Source organism: Opisthorchis viverrini (assembly GCF_000715545.1).
Source record: "Opisthorchis viverrini unplaced genomic scaffold opera_v5_98, whole genome shotgun sequence".
NCBI lineage: Eukaryota > Metazoa > Platyhelminthes > Trematoda > Opisthorchiida > Opisthorchiidae > Opisthorchis > Opisthorchis viverrini.
Window position 1 is genome coordinate 491,994 of NW_008751755.1, and position 18,857 is coordinate 510,850.

At 43.5% G+C, this 18,857-nt stretch overlaps 1 protein-coding gene across 1 annotated transcript; it reads left to right on the plus strand.

The window, feature by feature from the left end:
- Positions 1 to 1,190: 1,190 nt before the first annotated feature.
- Positions 1,191 to 15,267, plus strand: T265_05309 (hypothetical protein; the record flags this gene model as incomplete). Its single annotated transcript, XM_009170292.1, has 8 exons — positions 1,191 to 1,243; positions 7,416 to 7,567; positions 9,030 to 9,543; positions 11,823 to 12,172; positions 12,256 to 12,715; positions 13,186 to 13,452; positions 13,946 to 14,163; positions 15,137 to 15,267. 6 exons carry the CDS (start codon positions 7,433 to 7,435, stop codon positions 14,128 to 14,130), a joined length of 1,911 nt encoding a protein of 636 aa, XP_009168556.1.
- Between the last annotated feature and the right edge of the window lie 3,590 nt (positions 15,268 to 18,857).

Consider the following 18,857-nt stretch of genomic DNA (forward strand, 5'->3'; position numbering starts at 1 on the left):
CGTTTGGTCCTTCTCAACGACTTAGGCCAAATATCTTTCGGCGATTGCACGGCGTACCAGTTCTGCAGAATTTAGTTGGTGCAACACGACACGTTGAATAGGTACTGAAGCATCGTTCCAGGTACTTGAATGCTTCCACTTGAAAACGCAGTCGATCTCGTGTGTATAGTAGGACAACCCGTCCCTCCCCGATACATAAAAATTAGGCATTCGACGTAGCAGCTCTTAAAGAATAAACTCTTGGATAAAAATATATTACCATACAAGCGCCATAAAAATTAACTGCAAGGTGGAGCTCGTGTGCGGGTGAAGGTTCCACCGTGGGCAGATAGCAAGCGCGCGCAAAAGCCGTACTTTCATTTTAATCTATTCCTTTGACCTATTCCATTCCAAAAAAGCTTCTGCACCACTCGCCTTCTAACACAATGAAATCTTGAATCCTATACATGATCTGGAGTTTTCAATTGCATAGATGCTGCGCTTGCTCCGAGTAAATCAACGCTGTTCTGGAGAATCAAATGGGTATGATAAGTTCGTTCGGGTAAAATCTCAGGTCTTGAGTCTTATAGGCGCAAGGTTTAAAACTGCAGCCAACCTCTTGTTTCATAAAACCACAGCTTGCAACAAATCTTTCCGACCTTATTCGTCTTCATGCTGTAGTCTAAAAGCCAACATTTTCGCGGGTTTGGATTGGCAGTGGGCGAAGTTCCGAGGGATTGTATTTTTGCTGATACGCAATAAGATACTCAAAAATTATTCACTACCAGTCTGAAAATACAAATACAGCTAATCCAAATTTCTGCTTAAAAGCTGTTTACGACTAGAAATGGCCGGCCCGAAAAAATATTTTTGACCCCTGCCACTTTATCACTGGCATACCACCTTCTATAACACTCAATCTTCTGCGGTACCTGTGTTCGTTTGTGTGCATGTAGAAATTTTTTCAGGCCGCTCTTTCCGCCAATTCGTTATTTCACTCTATAATTCAACGGATAGGCTACAAATCTTCCTGTTTCGTACCGCGCGCCATGGTGGCGGGCGTGTTCGCCCCTCTGTTACCGAATTTCGAATTGATAATTTACAAATTTAGTGACGTTTCACACCCCGAGTCCTTATTTTGACCTCTAACGCGTCTCTACATTTAATCAAATCAAAGTTTGATAATCAAAGCAAGCGGCTATTTAAAGCTGGTCTCAGTTGCCGCCCCTTATCGTCTAGCTCTCGCCATAACTTGTTTCGTGGAGTAAGTTCGTGGGGTAAGTGAACAATTTCGTGCATATACGAAATAAATAATTTTTTCGCGATTCACAAATAAAAGTCGTTTAAGCCTGTATTAATGGTAACAAGAGGCATGGTTCTGTCAGTGTAATTTTGGCACGCTTTAACATAACCGCCCAAACTAACACTGATTTGTGATTTGGCTTAGTTACCGAGACTAGTACCTCGTCTTGTTGGTCTTCAGCTGCCCGTAGTTATCTCGCTACAAGCTGGAGGTTGCATGATAAGCTTGACCTCCACATGTGTACCACCAGGTGTCAAGACGAGTAAGCTAAACGAGAAATTCTGTAATACTCAGCCAGAGTTGCAGGAGCACTTGAATGTTTCTTGTTTACCAGAATTCCGAATTCAGGAATGAATAACCAGTGTTTTGTTGAGATTCGCAGGCCTAGTAAGGCATCGTAAATCATGCGCAGTCTATCAGTAAAGCTCAATTATTAGCAGTTGCTGCACTAGCTACATGTTGAATATACCTTGAGGATTCTAGAAGCAGCCATAGTGAAAGCAGTACCTTTTGTTCGGCACGATTCTGATCTTGCAGTTAATGCCTGCATTAAGTGCATGCACTTGGCTGCCGGACGACGTTACCAAAGTGAGAAGATACAGTGTCCGTAATATCTGTATAGTCAATGTGACGCAGGTGAAAGAAAAATTCTTCCAGTTGTATTAAGGTTACCATGCACAGGTCACCATTTTTCAACAGGATACCAATCAGAGGACTCGAAGCAGTATAGCTCCCTTGCTCATGCATTTCAGTACGCGAACAACGTTTTAAATGGTATACGGGACCTTCATCTGTGGGACCGTGAAACTCATTCGTTCTATCCACAAGAAAAGTATCATCACTTCTTTTCACAAATTCGCGGTTCGTCTTATGACAGAAAGCTGTTGAGGGGCAGTGTAAAAATGTCTCTGAGCCATCCACAGAAAGTACTAATCTATTGATAGTCACGAGGAATATTGACACTCCTTTGTCATTGATAGCCACTAATCTATGAATAGCACCAGGAATATTAGCACTCCTTTGCCATTGATAGCCCCTTTCAAGACACATGGATCTGCTTGCTTCGTTCAAAAATTGAGCCTGTTTAGGATAAAGTTAGCACTAGCACTGGTTCAGGAATAGGTCAGGTAGTCTGCACGAACTCCGCCAAGATTCTGTTGAAATTATGGACATTCCGGATATTTATGTAAATAATGAACGTAGATTGATGCCTTTCAGCTTATAGCAGAATCGATGTAAGGCCACCGGCATTTACGTCTTGCTATTGCCATCTTTTACACCAGTATACGTTTCTACCAAGGGTAGGAATCATTTACCTATCTTGAAGTACATTATTCCATCTGCAATGGTAGGATGTTAATCGTTTTGTGATAATTAAATCATGAAGTTTCGCTATTTGTGTGCGGACCCGAACCTTTCTTTGTGGCCTTTAGCACCAGCTACTTGCATCGCACTTCGGTTCGTTGTGGCTTACTGGTAACTGGTCGTTTTTAGGACCCTAAGCTGAAACAAGCGACGAACTATATAGTTGCCATTTCCAGGTTGTCTAGTAGCCTGATATTAAATCTGCTGATCGCATGCATATAGGGAAAGTGATATAGTGTTGAGTCACCGTGGTAAGTGGTCGTTTTACACTTTTTGGAGTCACTTCTTAGTCTGTTCAGGTCTTAAGTTGAACTCTTGGTGAATTTTGCCGTCCAGTTAACTACCACTGCCTCCATACATGTTTGAGCAAACTCATGTTTAACTCAAAAGTTTGGGGCATATGTTCAAGTGGACGGACTTCCTTTTTCATTACAACATCATTACCTGTCAGTGAGCCGGCATTCATGAGTACAAAGAGTAATCTTGGTCAATAGGGCTGTACAACATTGTGCATTTGCATTACATTTTTGGTTACTTCAAAGCTGTCGGCCATGACAGTCCAGCCGTGGAAGAGGCGTAGCTGGGAATAGTTAAAACTGTATGATATTCGCCTACACTTTGACACAGGTCGCACCAGTAGTGGGGGAGAATCTCATAAATCTTTCAGGAGTTGAAGGTTTAGAGAATGGAGCAAGAAAGTTACGATAAGGGTTGTATTCATTGCCATCTACAACAAATTTAATTGTTAGGCTTACTGTAGGAAACAAACACTTTAGTAATGACATTTAAGACTACCATAAAATAGATTTACTATGTAGAAAGCCTTGAAATGTTCATCTTTTATACCAGTTTGAATTATCTTGGTACCTATCGATATCCTCCGGCTCCTGAAAAATAAATTTGCAGATTTTGTGAGAACAAAGTGTGGAAGGGGGGATTATGGATGGTCAGCACAGACAAAGCACTGAGGAAAATCTGGATATATAATAACACAACGGTTAAGTCGCAAACCTACTGACCAGAGTCTCCATGGTTTGAACCCAAACCTGGCTTCCTGCCTGCAATCTAGCAGCACATCATTATTAGCGTACGCGTTTCCGGAACTTTACGGTTAGGTAAATAAATCCGGTCAGTTTATTTAATGTAACTTTCCGTCTAATTGTGATACACGTCTATTTGATAGAGAAGTATGTGTAATACGGTAGTCGGCGCTGAACCGTGACCTTGCCATCAGCGTTCAGCGTAATGGCAACCGTTGTTTTTCATGGCAAATAATTAACGAACTTGATACCCCATTGAAAACACAACTCACCATACGCCTCAGCTATCCAACAATTCAAGACTAGTAGGCACCACTGGAATTGAGACGTTATTAGATGTAACCTTTATTGCGAATTGCACAAATACGCAGCCAATTAAAAATTCATGAACGAATATCATGTATTGCATTAAATTTTGCTGCCACAGTACATCGAGCCCAGTATGAAGAAGAGATTTATGTGCGACGTTACATACATGGATGCCACACTGGGTGATACAGTGGTAAAAAAGCTGGTTCGGAGACCAATTTATTTATGCTATATTTGTTTTGATCAAAGCTCAGTGGACAAATGCTCTGAGGACGGGAACATATAACTGGACACCAAAAATTAGCGCATCAAACCATACAAGAAGGTTCATTGGGGAGTAAAAACTCCGATGGTGTCATTTAGAATATGCAAACAAAGGTTATATTTATTTATTTATCTTATTTTGAGTGTACATGTATCTGTACGCAAAACGGGCCGACCAGTTGTTTGTCACGCGGGGCAAAGCGTTCACGTTCTGGAACGCTTGCAGAAGACGAAAGATGACGGACTGATGAAAACGAGAAAAACAACTGAACATTTCTGGATGTTGGGAAGGGAGATCCAAACCAGAAATGTACGACAAGGCAGGCAAACATCGAAATAGAAAAGGAGTCAGTGCGAGGAACTGAGTAAAAGTATTAGAGCCCCAGCAATTGGTGTACTACACTGAGCACAAAGCAGTACCGAAATATCTTTCTGGACAAAAGAAAGACCTGACGCTGCATGAATGTTTTATTGAGACAGAAAATTAGGTCGTTGACCTTTGATATGCGGTGGTGGCTTCTGTCTCGCGGGCTGTTAAATCGTACGCCCCTCCCGCACAGAAACGAGACCAACCAACTGTAGTTATCTATTTCTCGTGAGTATTTAGACAACTGTATGTTTGGGGAAGCGAGGTTTTCCTAGAAACGGACATCCAGGCAAAGGAACAATCCACTGCCGAAATTTCTGCCCTTCAACTTTGCTCATCAAACGCACCTGATTTTGTATGTCTCTATCTAACCAGGCATTTATATTAGATTTTCGCTCTGAAATATACCGCTCCACAAAAAGGATCAGATTCTGATGTGTACCAGCGTTCTGTTACGCTGTACAGTAGGATAATTTCAGGAAATATTCCTCAAACATCCCACCAAAATTTTTGTTTTCCTTAAAAGCCATTGGTACTCTTTTGAACTGATGTCATTTTGTACGCCGTGAAGCTTTTGGCTCTTCGTCGAAATGCAGAGTTTGGCCTCGAATCACGGACCTTTCGGTCGGTAAATTCGCGCTCTATCCACCGGGCTATCTAATGGAGGGATACTAGAAGTCTATAATCGATTCTTCAGTCAACCTATTGTAGGGATCCGTGAGGACGTTTGTCCACGAAAACCGAAAATTTGGATTAGGACGTTCCACTATGCTGTGTTTCAACTTTAAAAGTATGCACGTGTGACACTGAAAGTTGTTTGAAGCCATATGTTTATCGGACGTTTCATCATCTTTAACCGTAGTGTGACAGGCAAAGTCAACATATATATCTCAGAGGCCAAAATCGATTTTGCAATTTGGCGTTACTTGCGGTGGCTAAAAGGCACATTCTCCTGTGTTCCACTCCCGACCCCCTTTCTTTTTTCCATCACACGTTGATAGAGTTTTACGGCAGTGAAGCATAATTGTTCTCGTCTTGTGTTGCTTCAAATGATGAGGATATTGTCTAAACTAGAAATGCAAGCTTACAAAAGGCATAGAGACACACTAACGGATGGATTCACTCCGATATCTCTCCGGGCTAACCAATTTTGTCTCTATCTCCTGACCATCCATTTAGACCTTGTACACATTTAAAGGTTGGAAGTGTGCGGAGATCCGGACCTCAAATTAACCCAATTAATCACTCAGTGCATCGAGCTAGGCTATGGGTTAGCCGTTAGCCTGAATAACCAAAAACCTGTGGTCAATGTTTAAACGCAGCACTCCTATGGGTTTTTGCGCTCGTTAGCCTGAATAACCAAACACCTGTGGTCAATGTTTAAACGCAGCACTCTGGCTGGAACTTAACCGATCTACAGCCGGTTACAAAAGAAACTGGACCATCGGGCACTACTATTGGATCTCAGTGGTTTTCTATTCTGGTTCACTTGAGATCAATGTGTGATTATGTTGTTGGGTAGGACAAGAGAGGAGGTTAACTATCTCACCTATGTTATGTCCCATGTTAGTGCTTTAAGGTCCCGTAATATCAACCAGATGATTGATGTGCCTTTTGCATGCTTACAGAGGAGTGACGGGAGATGTTTGTAGGTGATTTCGATATATACTTAACGCCCGTTTGTGCAAGGGGCGATTTTAAAATATCTTCATGGTACAACTAGGGTGATGGAATTCGGGAGTTTCACACGGAGTAGATATTGATGGATAGGCAGTTTCAGTGCTGTTACTGTGCGTGAACATGCTTTTCGGGAAGCTTTTCGAGACATTAAAGACAGCAAACCGGACACTTGACCTTAAACCAACTGAAGTTTTTTTGACACATAGGTCCAGCTTTGTCCGTACCGTAATGTGTCGGGCTAAGTACTCAACAAAATTCAAACGTGACTGTCCTGTCTCTGTAATCAAACCGCTCGTGGATATTGTCACGTAACGTCCATTCCCTTTTCAGTGTCCCTACAGTAAACTTAATGAGAAGAGCTACGCATGAAACGACTTACCATTCTACTGTCAAGGGCTACAAACTGTTGCTATGTGCCTGTAGGAAATTAGAATGGCTTGATTAATTCACCCAAGAAAGTCTAGTGTTGAGAAGGGAGATTTTTATGGAGGGTGGGGCAGGTCATGGATGGCGAAGAGTGCCATTGAAACTGAGAGATGAGCGGCCTTTCTTCATGTGGATCTCAGAGCCTCAGTTTCACTGTCCTCATGGCTCTTCTTTGTATGGTCGGATCAGCATCTGCTATACACCAGCTGTTGTTCTCATCATTAAATATCTTTGCTTCCTACGGGAGTTTCCGGTCAAAATGGTTTTTCGGCCTTCATCTAAGCGATTTATTCAGGAGTTCAGGTTGAAACCTTGAAGCTTTTTTTCTTATAGTTTAGCACCGTGGTTGTCGTTTTCAGATCTAGAGATCGGAGAATATCCAAGTGACCCAAATGGTCACGTAGAAATATTCTAATCAAACTGAATGTGTTCGTAATTTTTCGATCATTCCGTGAGTACAAAATTGTCATAGAATTCGGGCAAAAAATGAAAAAAATGTGATTGATACGAGTTACAAAAAGCGCCAATGGGCTGCTATTTGGAACATCCGATTTCATTGGGGAAAGCTGAATTGTAGAGACCAGGACATGCCTTCGCTATTAAGTCACCTGGACCAATAACCCAATCCCGTCTGAATAAAACCTTCGTCTTCTAATTATTGCTTTCTTCTATCATGTTGCAGCCAAAATATCTATCAAGATGCTTTGGCGCGAAGAAGACAATCCTTGCTATGAAATTCACCAAATTATTGTCCCCCATTTGGGACAAGTTCCTGTGGCCAAAGGTGACTTTAGTTCGCTGCCTCCTGAGGCTCAGTCCTTCATCGGCAAATGGGTACGTTTGGCTACGATGTTTGATTTCCGCTTCTTCATCGATCAGCTTCAAATGCCTCATTTTCCACAACTTTCGTTGGGTTATTTGTGAGCTCACGATTGTTTGGATTGAATAGACAAGTCATGATTGGAGCGACAGTAACTTTCGTGCCTGGAATGCGGTGATCTCCTCTAAGCTGGTCCACCACTACACAGGAGGATATTTGGCCATTCTTTGTAGCTGGTCTCTTTCAGGGGGAATAGCATACCGGTTCTCGACTGACGTTCATTCCTGTTGTGGTCTCTGTGGAAATAGTCCTTGGAAGGAGTCTATTTTGGAAGAGTGCAGAGCAAAGTGTAAATAGAGGAGAATTGACAATATCTAGTTGGTAGAGGACAGCACAAGGTAGACATTGCTGGCGGAATTTCAGGCACTTAGATTCGAGCAGAATTTTCGATAACGAACTTTTCCTCAAAACATGTGACATTTTGTTCACCTTCCTAGTGCGAATTGCATGAGGACCTGGATATCAAAAACTCAGTTTCTTTACCATTTGCTGCTGGGGAGTTATCAGGAATAGAACAGAACAATGTCGAGATAAATCAGTGGTTAAGTTGCAAAGTTACTAGTCGGCGATACGAACCCAACCCTGGCGTCCCAATTCATCGTGTATGGGAAATGGGGCAGTATCTCAGCCCTCTTACTTACTTTGATTTGCACAGCAACTGTGAACCAGAAGGGTACCACCACTAAACTACTCTTATTTATCAACACCGACTTCATGCTGAGTGGTTCGTAACAGGTCCTGACGTATAGAATACTTCTGGGAGGGCTTCGATGAACTGCCGGTTTTTCAACCTCCTGAGTCTCATGGCAGTTACGCTAAGACATCTCTTGCTGAACTGTTTAATTTGTACACGAATCAGATGCTTATGTTTGGACAGTGCATGTCATATGCAGAAAAGTTATTTTGAATAGATGCTGCTTATATCTCCGAGTTTGTCTCGCAGCATGGTGTTTCGCTTTTCAAAAACAATTCGACCACCTCTAAATTCCATCTAGCTGTTTGGGGAGGGAATTTGGTTCAAGGTTCCGTTAGCTTTATTCACGTAGTCTCTAGAGAACCTAGTTTATGTGTGACTTGGAGCCTAAAGATGTGTAGAATATCTATCACAATTCTTTAAGAACTCGCTCTCTTCAGCTCTCATCTCTGGAAGTCTTGGACAATGAATTTACCGGCGGTCGTTATTTTAGAAGAATGCAAGGGCTAGATAAGAAAAATCTGTTCACAAGCCAAAACAAGCATTTTGAACAACAAAAAGCATCGACCATACCTGGACACTTTCAGTTTATCTGATCGGCTTAGGACTTAGTCGGTCCATCTAAAGCTTCATTAGCAGCGTAATAAAACGTTTGCCGCTGCAAACGACAACTTCAACTTTTTTCGTCAGTTGGTCTCATTGTTTCTAATTTATCCATTCAGGTCGGCATTTGCAAACCTCGTGGGCTGTATATATGCGATGGAAGTCACTGGGAGGCGAGCGAAATCATCCAGAAACTGTGTGAACGTGGAACTCTACACAGACTGGCTGCATACGAAGAAAACTACATTTGCCGCACCGATCCAGATGATGTGGCCCGGGTGGAGTCGCGAACGTGGATTTGTTCCCCGAACAAGTTTTCCATAGTCCCACATGTCTCCGAAGGTGTCAAGGGAATGCTCGGTCAGTGGATGTCACCGGAAGAGTTGGATGTCGCATTACGTGATCGAATGCCTGGATGCATGACAGGTCGAATGATGTATGTGATCCCGTTCAGCATGGGTCCCGTTGGGTCACCGTTAAGTAAAGTGGGTATACAGCTGACGGACAGCAACTACGTAGTACTGTGTATGCGCATAATGACTCGAGTCTGCCCCGATGTTTGGGAAGTAATGGTCAATCACCACGAATTCGTGAAATGTGTGCACAGTATGGGATGTCCACGTCCGTCAACTCGTAAGTTTTGTGTTTTGGTCTCATCGTGGTTTGTTGCTGTGTGAAATTGTTTCGCATCCTTTCAGTCTGACCTCAGGATAAGCGAGCGATGCACCTAATCTCCAAGTATGAAGTCGTTCTGTGGTGCAACGTTACCAAAAAGAAGCCAGAGAATACGATTTAGCAAGCCGTTTCATGCTGCCAGATATCGGGCAACATTGCAGGCATAAGGGTGGGGTGACCATGTGGTCCGATCTCAAAACACTAAGCCATGTGAGATTCTTAACGACCCATGGGGTCAATGTGATGGTACGTCATTAACAAGCTAATCGTCGTATCTTGAAAACCCGAGCCTTCTGTCCTGATTAGAACTCATCAAGTATGTACACAGGAATCGGTCATGTGACCAATTGGTTACAAGGATCCGCGTTGTTTAGACCAAGAATCAAATCAAATCACTAACTACACAGGGCAGTCGGTGAGCGTTTGATCCCGACATTGCCACCCGATGGTTTATTTAGACCTCGCAGTTGTGACTCAAAAGGCGTTTGAGGCCTTATATAACTGAGTTATCCAGTGATAAGGCCATATATTTCTTGATACTATCCGGTTCAATTCCGCGTCAATGGCTAGACAATATGGAAGTCCTTCGATCGGTTACCATACTTGGATGAAAGCAATCTCTGCACCGTTGGTCATTTGAGCTTGAAAAACTGGTTAAATCGATAACCACATCTGAAGCAGATGGATTCGGTGGTCACTTAGAACGTTATCAGCGTTCTCGTAAGGATACGCATAGATAACATCTCCGAAAATTGAAAAAAAATCTTTCGGTTGTAACACCCTTTCGGTACCTAGCTGCCATGCCACCCGAAGGAAGCACGAGGGCTGGAATACTGCCAAGTTGGCCAAGTCTGTAAGGGAAAAGTCGACAGGCGGAGGTTAGCTTTGAACCGAGGATCTTCCGGTCAGTAAATCCGCGCACTAACCACTTGAGCCATCTCACTCCAGATAAGACCTCCCAAAGTTGATGACGGCTAGTTTCAGGTATCTGAGCGTTTGATGATGAACAGAGGTCACAGATCGCACCGGCGGTATGCCATCATTTGCGATTATAGTTCTGTAAGCTGATCATGATGTGCATTTCAGCCTGGATCGGTGGATCAGGAGAACTTGAGCTGGCGTATTATTTTGGGTGTCCGAGATAAGTCACTCTCATCCCCACTAGGACCTCATCTTAACCTTCCCGGACGGAAACACTGGTGCTGAGTCGTCCATCCACCCTGAAAGAACGCCCTAGTAAGTTGTAGAAACAAACAGAACATGTGTGGTTCTGCCAAAAATAACTTTACGAAAAAAGTAAATCGTTCAGCTGTAGCATTCTTCCGGTACCTAACTCCCATCCCACCAGAAGGAGGTATGAGGGATGGGATACTGTCAGGTTGCCCAGGGGAGGTCGAGATGCAGAGGTTCGATTCAAACCACGGACCTTCCGGTCAGTAAATTCGCGTTCTTACCACCAAAGCATCTCGCCCCAACTCTACGAAAAAGGATAAAGACATTCGGAGATGACTACACCCATGTGTGTGGAAAAAATCATTCTTATTGAGCTCAAGAACAGCTTTGTATGCTCAAAATTCAAGTGTTCCTACTTGTTGCAAACAAGAATACTCAAACCAGACCAATATTAAACTCCTCTACCTTACTGTTTTAGCAATATTCTTCCAGAATCTGTTCGATAAACACACAAAATTACAGCATGGTCCCAAAGTGTAAGAATCAGAACTATGTGTTGGATTTACACACGTTAATAATGGTAAAACGAGATCAACAAAACGGTTCCTCCAAATAGGCTGATGTAAATTATTCGTGAAGATATGATGACTGATGATTGTTATCCTCTTCACGATGGGGACTACTTTTGTAAACAAGTCAGTAGATTTTGGTTCCACCTTTTTGGTCCTACCAATTTGTTTTGCATTACTCATATCTTTCCTGAAGCCACCACATAAGTGAATAATTGGAAACTTCTTGGAATTCTATGTCCATGTAGTGGTCTAGATTCTTTTTTGCGGAGGCTATGATCAACAGATCTTCGTAGCTCTTAAGAGCGGTGCTTTCTTCACGTTCTTGGACCATCCCTTTGGCTCTGAGCTCGAGGCACCTTGAGGCCAACCCCACAGGGGAACTGTGGACTATCATTCCTATATACTTGTTTGGTGACAGGGACAGAGACAACAGAAACCTACCGTTTTGCTGAAAATACTATTTCTTTGTTCCTACCCTTTCCTTCTTCACAGGTAAAGTCATCAACCACTGGCCGTGCAATCCGGAAAAGACGATCATCACACACATACCGGACGAGCGCATGATCATCAGCTACGGTAGTGGATACGGTGGAAACTCTTTGCTGGGAAAGAAATGCTTTGCCCTGCGCATAGCTGGTTCAATGGCTTACGACGAGGGCTGGATGGCGGAGCACATGTTGATCATGTCCGTCACAAGTCCAGAGGGAAAAGAACACTTTATCGCGGCCGCTTTCCCAAGTGCTTGTGGGAAGACCAACATGGCTATGCTGGAACCGTCGTTGCCCGGATGGAAAATTCAGTGTGTTGGTGATGACATCGCGTGGATGAGATTCGATGAAAACGTATGTTATTCCCTTAAAATTGTGAACTATTCAAATCTGAACCTTTTCTTTTCTACTCATTGAAATCCATTTGCCTTTCTCAGGGTGTTCTACATGCAATCAATCCGGAGTACGGTTTCTTTGGCGTCGCTCCCGGGACCAACCGCAAGACCAATCCGAACGCGATTGCTACTTGTATGAAGAATACAATATTCACCAATATTGCCGAGTCGGTCGACGGCCGCTTCTTTTGGGAAGGTTTGGAGGACGAATTTGACCCGGACACTGAAATTATCACATGGCTCGGACATCGGGTTAAACTGAGCGACAAATCACATGATCCAAAGGCACACCCTAATTCACGTTTCTGTTGCCCGGCCAGCCAATGTCCAATCATTCATCCTGCATGGGAAAACCCCAAAGGTGTCCCAATTTCGGCGATCGTGTTTGGCGGTCGACGACCTGAGGGGATCCCACTGGTAATGCAGGCTTTTAACTGGAAACATGGTGTGATGCTTGGGGCTTCTTTGAAATCTGAAGCAACTGCTGCTGCCGAATTCAAAGGTACTTATTTCCATTTTTTTTCTAAAAAAAACATAACAACAAGTTATTTTGCGACAAAATACCTTTTTTAAGCATCAGCTGACTGCGCCCCGATAGCTAGGAGCAGATCGTACCGTGTATTAAGGCTTTTAGCTTCGGGCTGTAGTCAATATGCTCACCTGCGGGTCCTTAAAATTGGACGGATAGTGTACAAAATCATATTTTCTCGAGTATTTAGTTGAGTACTGCCCATAATTTAGGTACTTTCCTATCGGTTACTGCTGAATTGCCCTACTGGAGTAAGTCATCCACTGGATTACTTATTGACAGACAATGCTTTGTTCAACACACCAAGGTGCTTATAAAGTAAGCCACGGATAAACAGTACAGTTGAGTTGTTTTCTCCGTTCGTGTTCTGAGTTATTTGCTTTTCTCCCTTCTCCCTCCGAGCCACGATTTTTCAACTCTATTCACCTCTGTTCCTTGATCAGGCAAAGTAGTCATGCATGATCCGATGGCTATGCGTCCGTTTGTCGGCTACAACTTTGGAAAGTATCTGCAACACTGGCTTGACCTGGAGAAGCCCGGGCGTAAGATGCCTTTGATCTTCCATGTCAACTGGTTCCGTTTGAACAAGCAGGGCAAGTTCCTTTGGCCTGGATTTGGGGACAACATTCGAGTGATTGAGTGGATGCTACGTTGTGTGCAAGGAGAAGACGTGACCGTTCCTTCACCGATTGGGTTATTACCGAAAGAAGGTAAGTTCACAAAACACACGTGTCTGCTCTGTGACACGATTCCGGTGTCACAATGCAGCAGCTTCTGCTCAAGGGGCTGGTTGCATGAGAGTCCACGACAGCAACGATTTGATTTTTGACCTCTCCAAAGATGGTTGAGTGATCCGTTTTCCTTTGGTGATCCTTTCTGTGGATTGCAAAATTGCATAGCACGCTAAACCCGTGGCCTGTTTGCCGGAGGGGTTTTTGTAGGGAGAGCTGCTGTATCTCACATGACGTCTATACGATCCGACTTCATCCGTGTGACAAAGTTACTTTAAGTGCTTCAGAATCCACATACACATCGTAGTTTTCTCTGAACTGGGGGGTTACATTTAGCATGCTTCGGAAATAACCAATTCTGTGCAATCTTACTCTTATCGGTATCAAGTCAACAGTACAATAACTGATCGAAACTGGTCCTTGCTCTTATGTCACCTTGATATTGCCCTCTCTCTCTCTGTTTTCAACCAAGGCACAATCAATATGTCCGGACTAAATGCTGACTGGAAAGCTATTTTCGATCTGCCAAAGGATTACTTACTCGAAGATATTCAGGAGACAACGAAATACTTGGAAGATCAAGTGGGGTCTGATACGCCAAAAGAGATTCGTCAGTTGCTCGAAGAACAGAAGGAAAGAATTAGCACTCAGCTCTGAGTAGCAAAACGGAGAAGGACTGTCCACTAATGGGTAAGCAATCTGTGATTAAGCAAAACCACTGGTAAATGAATGTGTGTCTCTAACAGATGCGAAAAAACTAGGTTTCCTGTAAATAAGCACCAGAAGTCAGTTTACTTGTTAGCCGAGGTACCCGCAGTTGTTTGCATGCCGCGTCAAAGAACTCTCAACGACCTAGGCCAACGCATACGTGAACGGAAGAAACTGATGTATTCGGATGACCTGTGGCGTGCTGCATGCTCATACTTGAGCAAGAATATCCTATGTTGGAAACGTGTCTACCTATTGACTGGCCTACTTCAATTCGATCATCGTTATCGGCCAGTCCGTCGATTATCGGACTCGCAGTCACCCGGACCACTTGATGGAATAAGATCGATGGATCCATATTGGATGCCCGAATTCATTTCTACGATCACATTTCATCCACACAATGACCCCGAAGACAAGAAGAAACACACTCATTTGTTTACAGATTTGGTATTCACAGGAGACCCAAGTGAACTTCTCGTCTGTGAGTAGTGTGTAACGTCTATATAAGAGGGATAGTTATTCGTCCACCGCGACCTTAAGGAACGTTGAGAACTCATTGAGAAGGGTGCTAACCAAACAGTATGATTCAACGTATCATCGCTCCATTTGGCCTTGCGCGTTTCAGTTCAGGTTTGTCTTATGCAAACTACCTTGGTATTACCTTTGTAATGTACTACTCATAAAGTTGCTGAAAATCCGCCGACAGCCCACGACCGGTTTCGCCCTTCTGGCGGCTCATCAGGTAGGCGCAGTCCCCGGGTTTCCGTCAGCCTTATGTTCTACTTGAAACCAAATTGCAAGAAATTAGCGAATATACACTCATTTGCAAACCTTAGTATTACCTTAGTATTACATGCTACAACATTTGTAGTCTGCCGTTGGATACTTTCGCCAAACCGCTCTACTTGAACATTTTACTTGTCCTCACTGTGTTTCTGTTTATATATTTCAGCTCTTCTCAGGAATTTCAAAGGTCAAACATCAACCGTGTCCAAATCTTTAGCATTCCTTAGCATGCAAATTGTGTTTTGTTCATTTAAGCTATTATAATCAAATAAATGTTTTTTTCTTTTATTATTGCGGATATCGTTTTTGACCTTAAATCAACATATCGGGTTTAGATATGGGTGGGTTGCCCTACCTTGATAGAATCGACATCAGTTCAAATTCCAGAATCAGCGTTGCCCTTCATAACGAACTTAGTGTGGAGCAGTGGTTCTCACCCCCCTGTATACGAGGCACCTTTCAGCAAGTGGTCAAAGACACTGCGGTAAACAACGTCTACACAGACTGTACAAATGGCCGTGCCTAGTGGCCTTGAAATTCACACGCAACTTGCACAAGCCGGCGGCGTGCCAAACCGACGGTATTAAGAATTTTTCATGATTAATTTGGCGCGGTCATAATCCACGGAATACGCTGTATTGCCAAGTCTTTGTCGGTATGGCATGAGAAAATCCGTAACGCTTGCAAGGGAAAAATCGATCCGTGGCACGCTGCTTGCTTCATTTTTTGCGCGAGTCGATCTATTTCGAATGGCCGGTTGAGCGGCAGTTCCGATTTTCAAATAGCTCCGAAAGGATTCAAGTTGCTCTAATAACAACAAAAACGGCTGGACGGCTTCGTCATTTAAGCTAAATCAAATAAATGTTTTTTTCTTTTATTATTGCGGATATCGTTTTTGACCTTAAATCAACATATCGGGTTTAGATATGGGTGGGTTGCCCTACCTTGATAGAATCGACATCAGTTCAAATTCCAGAATCAGCGTTGCCCTTCATAACGAACTTAGTGTGGAGCAGCGGTTCTCACCCCCCTGTATACGAGGCACCTTTCAGCAAGTGGTCAAAGACACTGCGGTAAACAACGTCTACACAGACTGTACAAATGGCCGTGCCTAGTGGCCTTGAAATTCACACGCAACTTGCACAAGCCGGCGGCGTGCCAAACCGACGGTATTAAGAATTTTTCATGATTAATTTGGCGCGGTCATAATCCACGGAATACGCTGTATTGCCAAGTCTTTGTCGGTATGGCATGAGAAAATCCGTAACGCTTGCAAGGGAAAAATCGATCCGTGGCACGCTGCTTGCTTCATTTTTTGCGCGAGTCGATCTATTTCGAATGGCCGGTTGAGCGGCAGTTCCGATTTTCAAATAGCTCCGAAAGGATTCAAGTTGCTCTAATAACAACAAAAACGGCTGGACGGCTTCGTCCCTGAATGGACGTTCACGAAGGACTGATCTTCAAACGATTTCACTTTAGATGACAGTTTGGAGTTATAGAGGTATCAAAATGATGGCGTTCGATTGCGGTTGCCCCACCCCCCAGAAGATTATTAAAGAAGGTCGGTTGTCAGATCTAATGAGCAGTTACTCAATACAGTGTGGTTTATCGGTTTTCATGATAAACAAAGAGCCACGAAAAAGAAACGGCTACTATCCGTGTTCATTGTGAATGTCCGTTTCCCATCCACAGCACGGTGAGGCTCTACAGCTTTGTCATCCTTTGAGTTTGCCCACGATGAAACTTTTGAACACATGAACAGTCTCTGGGTTCTCCCTCACTTTTCATTGCATATCACACTACATGTGAATTGTTCAGTCATAGACTGTAAAAGTAATAATTGATTTATGGCAGGAAATGTAGAATTCTTGCCACATCCTTCAGTTTGCAATTCGATTTTATCGAGCTGGTGCTCTTTACCTCCATCATGTTCATTTTTCTAACGAAGAGCCCGATTTCCTGAGTCGAAGGAGATACACAGTTGACAGGTCCAATACGGAGAGCCAGAGGCGGTCAAACAATGACTTGGCAGCGAAGCCATTACCAGCAAACTCAGCTGTGCTGGTCATTGCCGTCTTCCTGGATGGGGACCCCGAGACGAGCCATATCAGTGTTAGAGACATTGTCAGACATGGCCCAGTCGCACTCTCATGCATCTGCGCTCATGCATCCAAGCTGTCGCCTTCAATGCATATCTCCCTTTCCAATCCCCCTACTTAACAGTTCACCTACAGTGCTGTATTTACGCACCGATTTATCAGCTCCCGCCTCCAATGCGCAGCTACCTAGCCCACCTCTCCAAATCATCGGTGAACGAAACTGTGGCAGCTACAACCACTGTACGACAAGTACGCGGTTATTACAGCTGACAGTGATGATGACGGAGAGTTTCCGCCCAGTTGTTCGGCCCTATTCGACTGCAACAGTCCTGCGTTAAGAAATCGGACGACATTTCTTTTTTGGACCAGGACCACGTGGCTCAGTCACGGCATAATCGATAACTTGGACTTCAACATGCGGCACCAATGTGGTACGGCTGCCTTGAGTTGGCCAACCGTTTGACTCATTGTGGTTTCCAGAATAAATTATCTTTCCCACGACGCCCCTAACCTTCAAATCAGGACCATGATCCCGTCAGTGGACATTAGGCTGGCGTCATCACCAATGATATCAGCATTGTTGAAACGATCTCATCTCCCTACAGTTCTATTCATCAAGCAAACTGATCGTTAAGGAGATATTGAGAATGCTGACCTTTTACTCACTATTTTACGCATCACTTTAAAACCGTCACAGAACACCAGCTTAGTTCCGCATATTGGAATCGCACCACTCCAGAAACATTATGCCGACTTCGGTTGCTAAAAGCTTCCGCATAAACGGCTTCCAATGCTACCCCAGCATGTAGAAGTGAGCTACTCATTGGAAGCTCAGTCCGAGTAAGAAACGGCATTCATTGCTTATGCCTTGACTGACCAAACCAGCGGTTTTCAAGCACTTTAATCCATTACCAAACCCAATTTAGGTGTTACGCGACAGTCAAATCACGTTTAGAGTAGATCTCATTGGCTTAGTCAATGAGGCACGATATCATGGAGGCAGGGCTTTCTGTCAAGGACCACACCATCCTCCGTTCCTTAGAAAGAAACCACACTATTTCCAAATGTTGGTTTGCCTTTGGGCATTATTGTATATCGAACAACCGAACTGATGGGGTGTGTTGTGAACAGATAATAGCTGAAATGCCTATTGTCGGTCGGAAAAAATCCACTATCCGCAAATTAATACATGGGAATTAGAACAAATCATATTGGTCGCACTGAGATGCATCTTCAGACCCGTTTTTTAAAAGTAAAATCTAGATTTTAAGGCAATACGGGGTCTTTTCTCCAGCCAAAAGTCTCGGTGTAGTGTTTACAGCACGAGTCTTGGCTCCAAGCAGGCTGTATTATTTCTGACTAGTTTACATTCTTGTGCTGTATGTACATGATACCATTAGCCCCTCACTTCATTACGCCAACCGCAAAGCTACACTGGGAAGTGATGTGCTATGAAGTATTACTACCGTAATAGATTCTTTCGAGAGGGGGTTGCCGTATGATTAACAAACGCGGCGACCTAATATGCGGATATTTCGAGGGTCGCCTACTTTCTTGAGGGATTCAGTAATTCGCCCAAAAGTACTGTCCCATAGTGTACATAGTAATTAATAGTGGCTACCCCGTTGAGAGGTAAATACGCACTTTTACTGTTGCGCGTAGTGGTACTATGGATGCCGTTTAATGTTCAGGATTTGGAGTTTTCTACTTTTCAGAATACAGTCGTAAACGCTGGGAATTATCTTCGAGACAGTCGTATCATATATCAAGCGCACCAGAACAGACAAG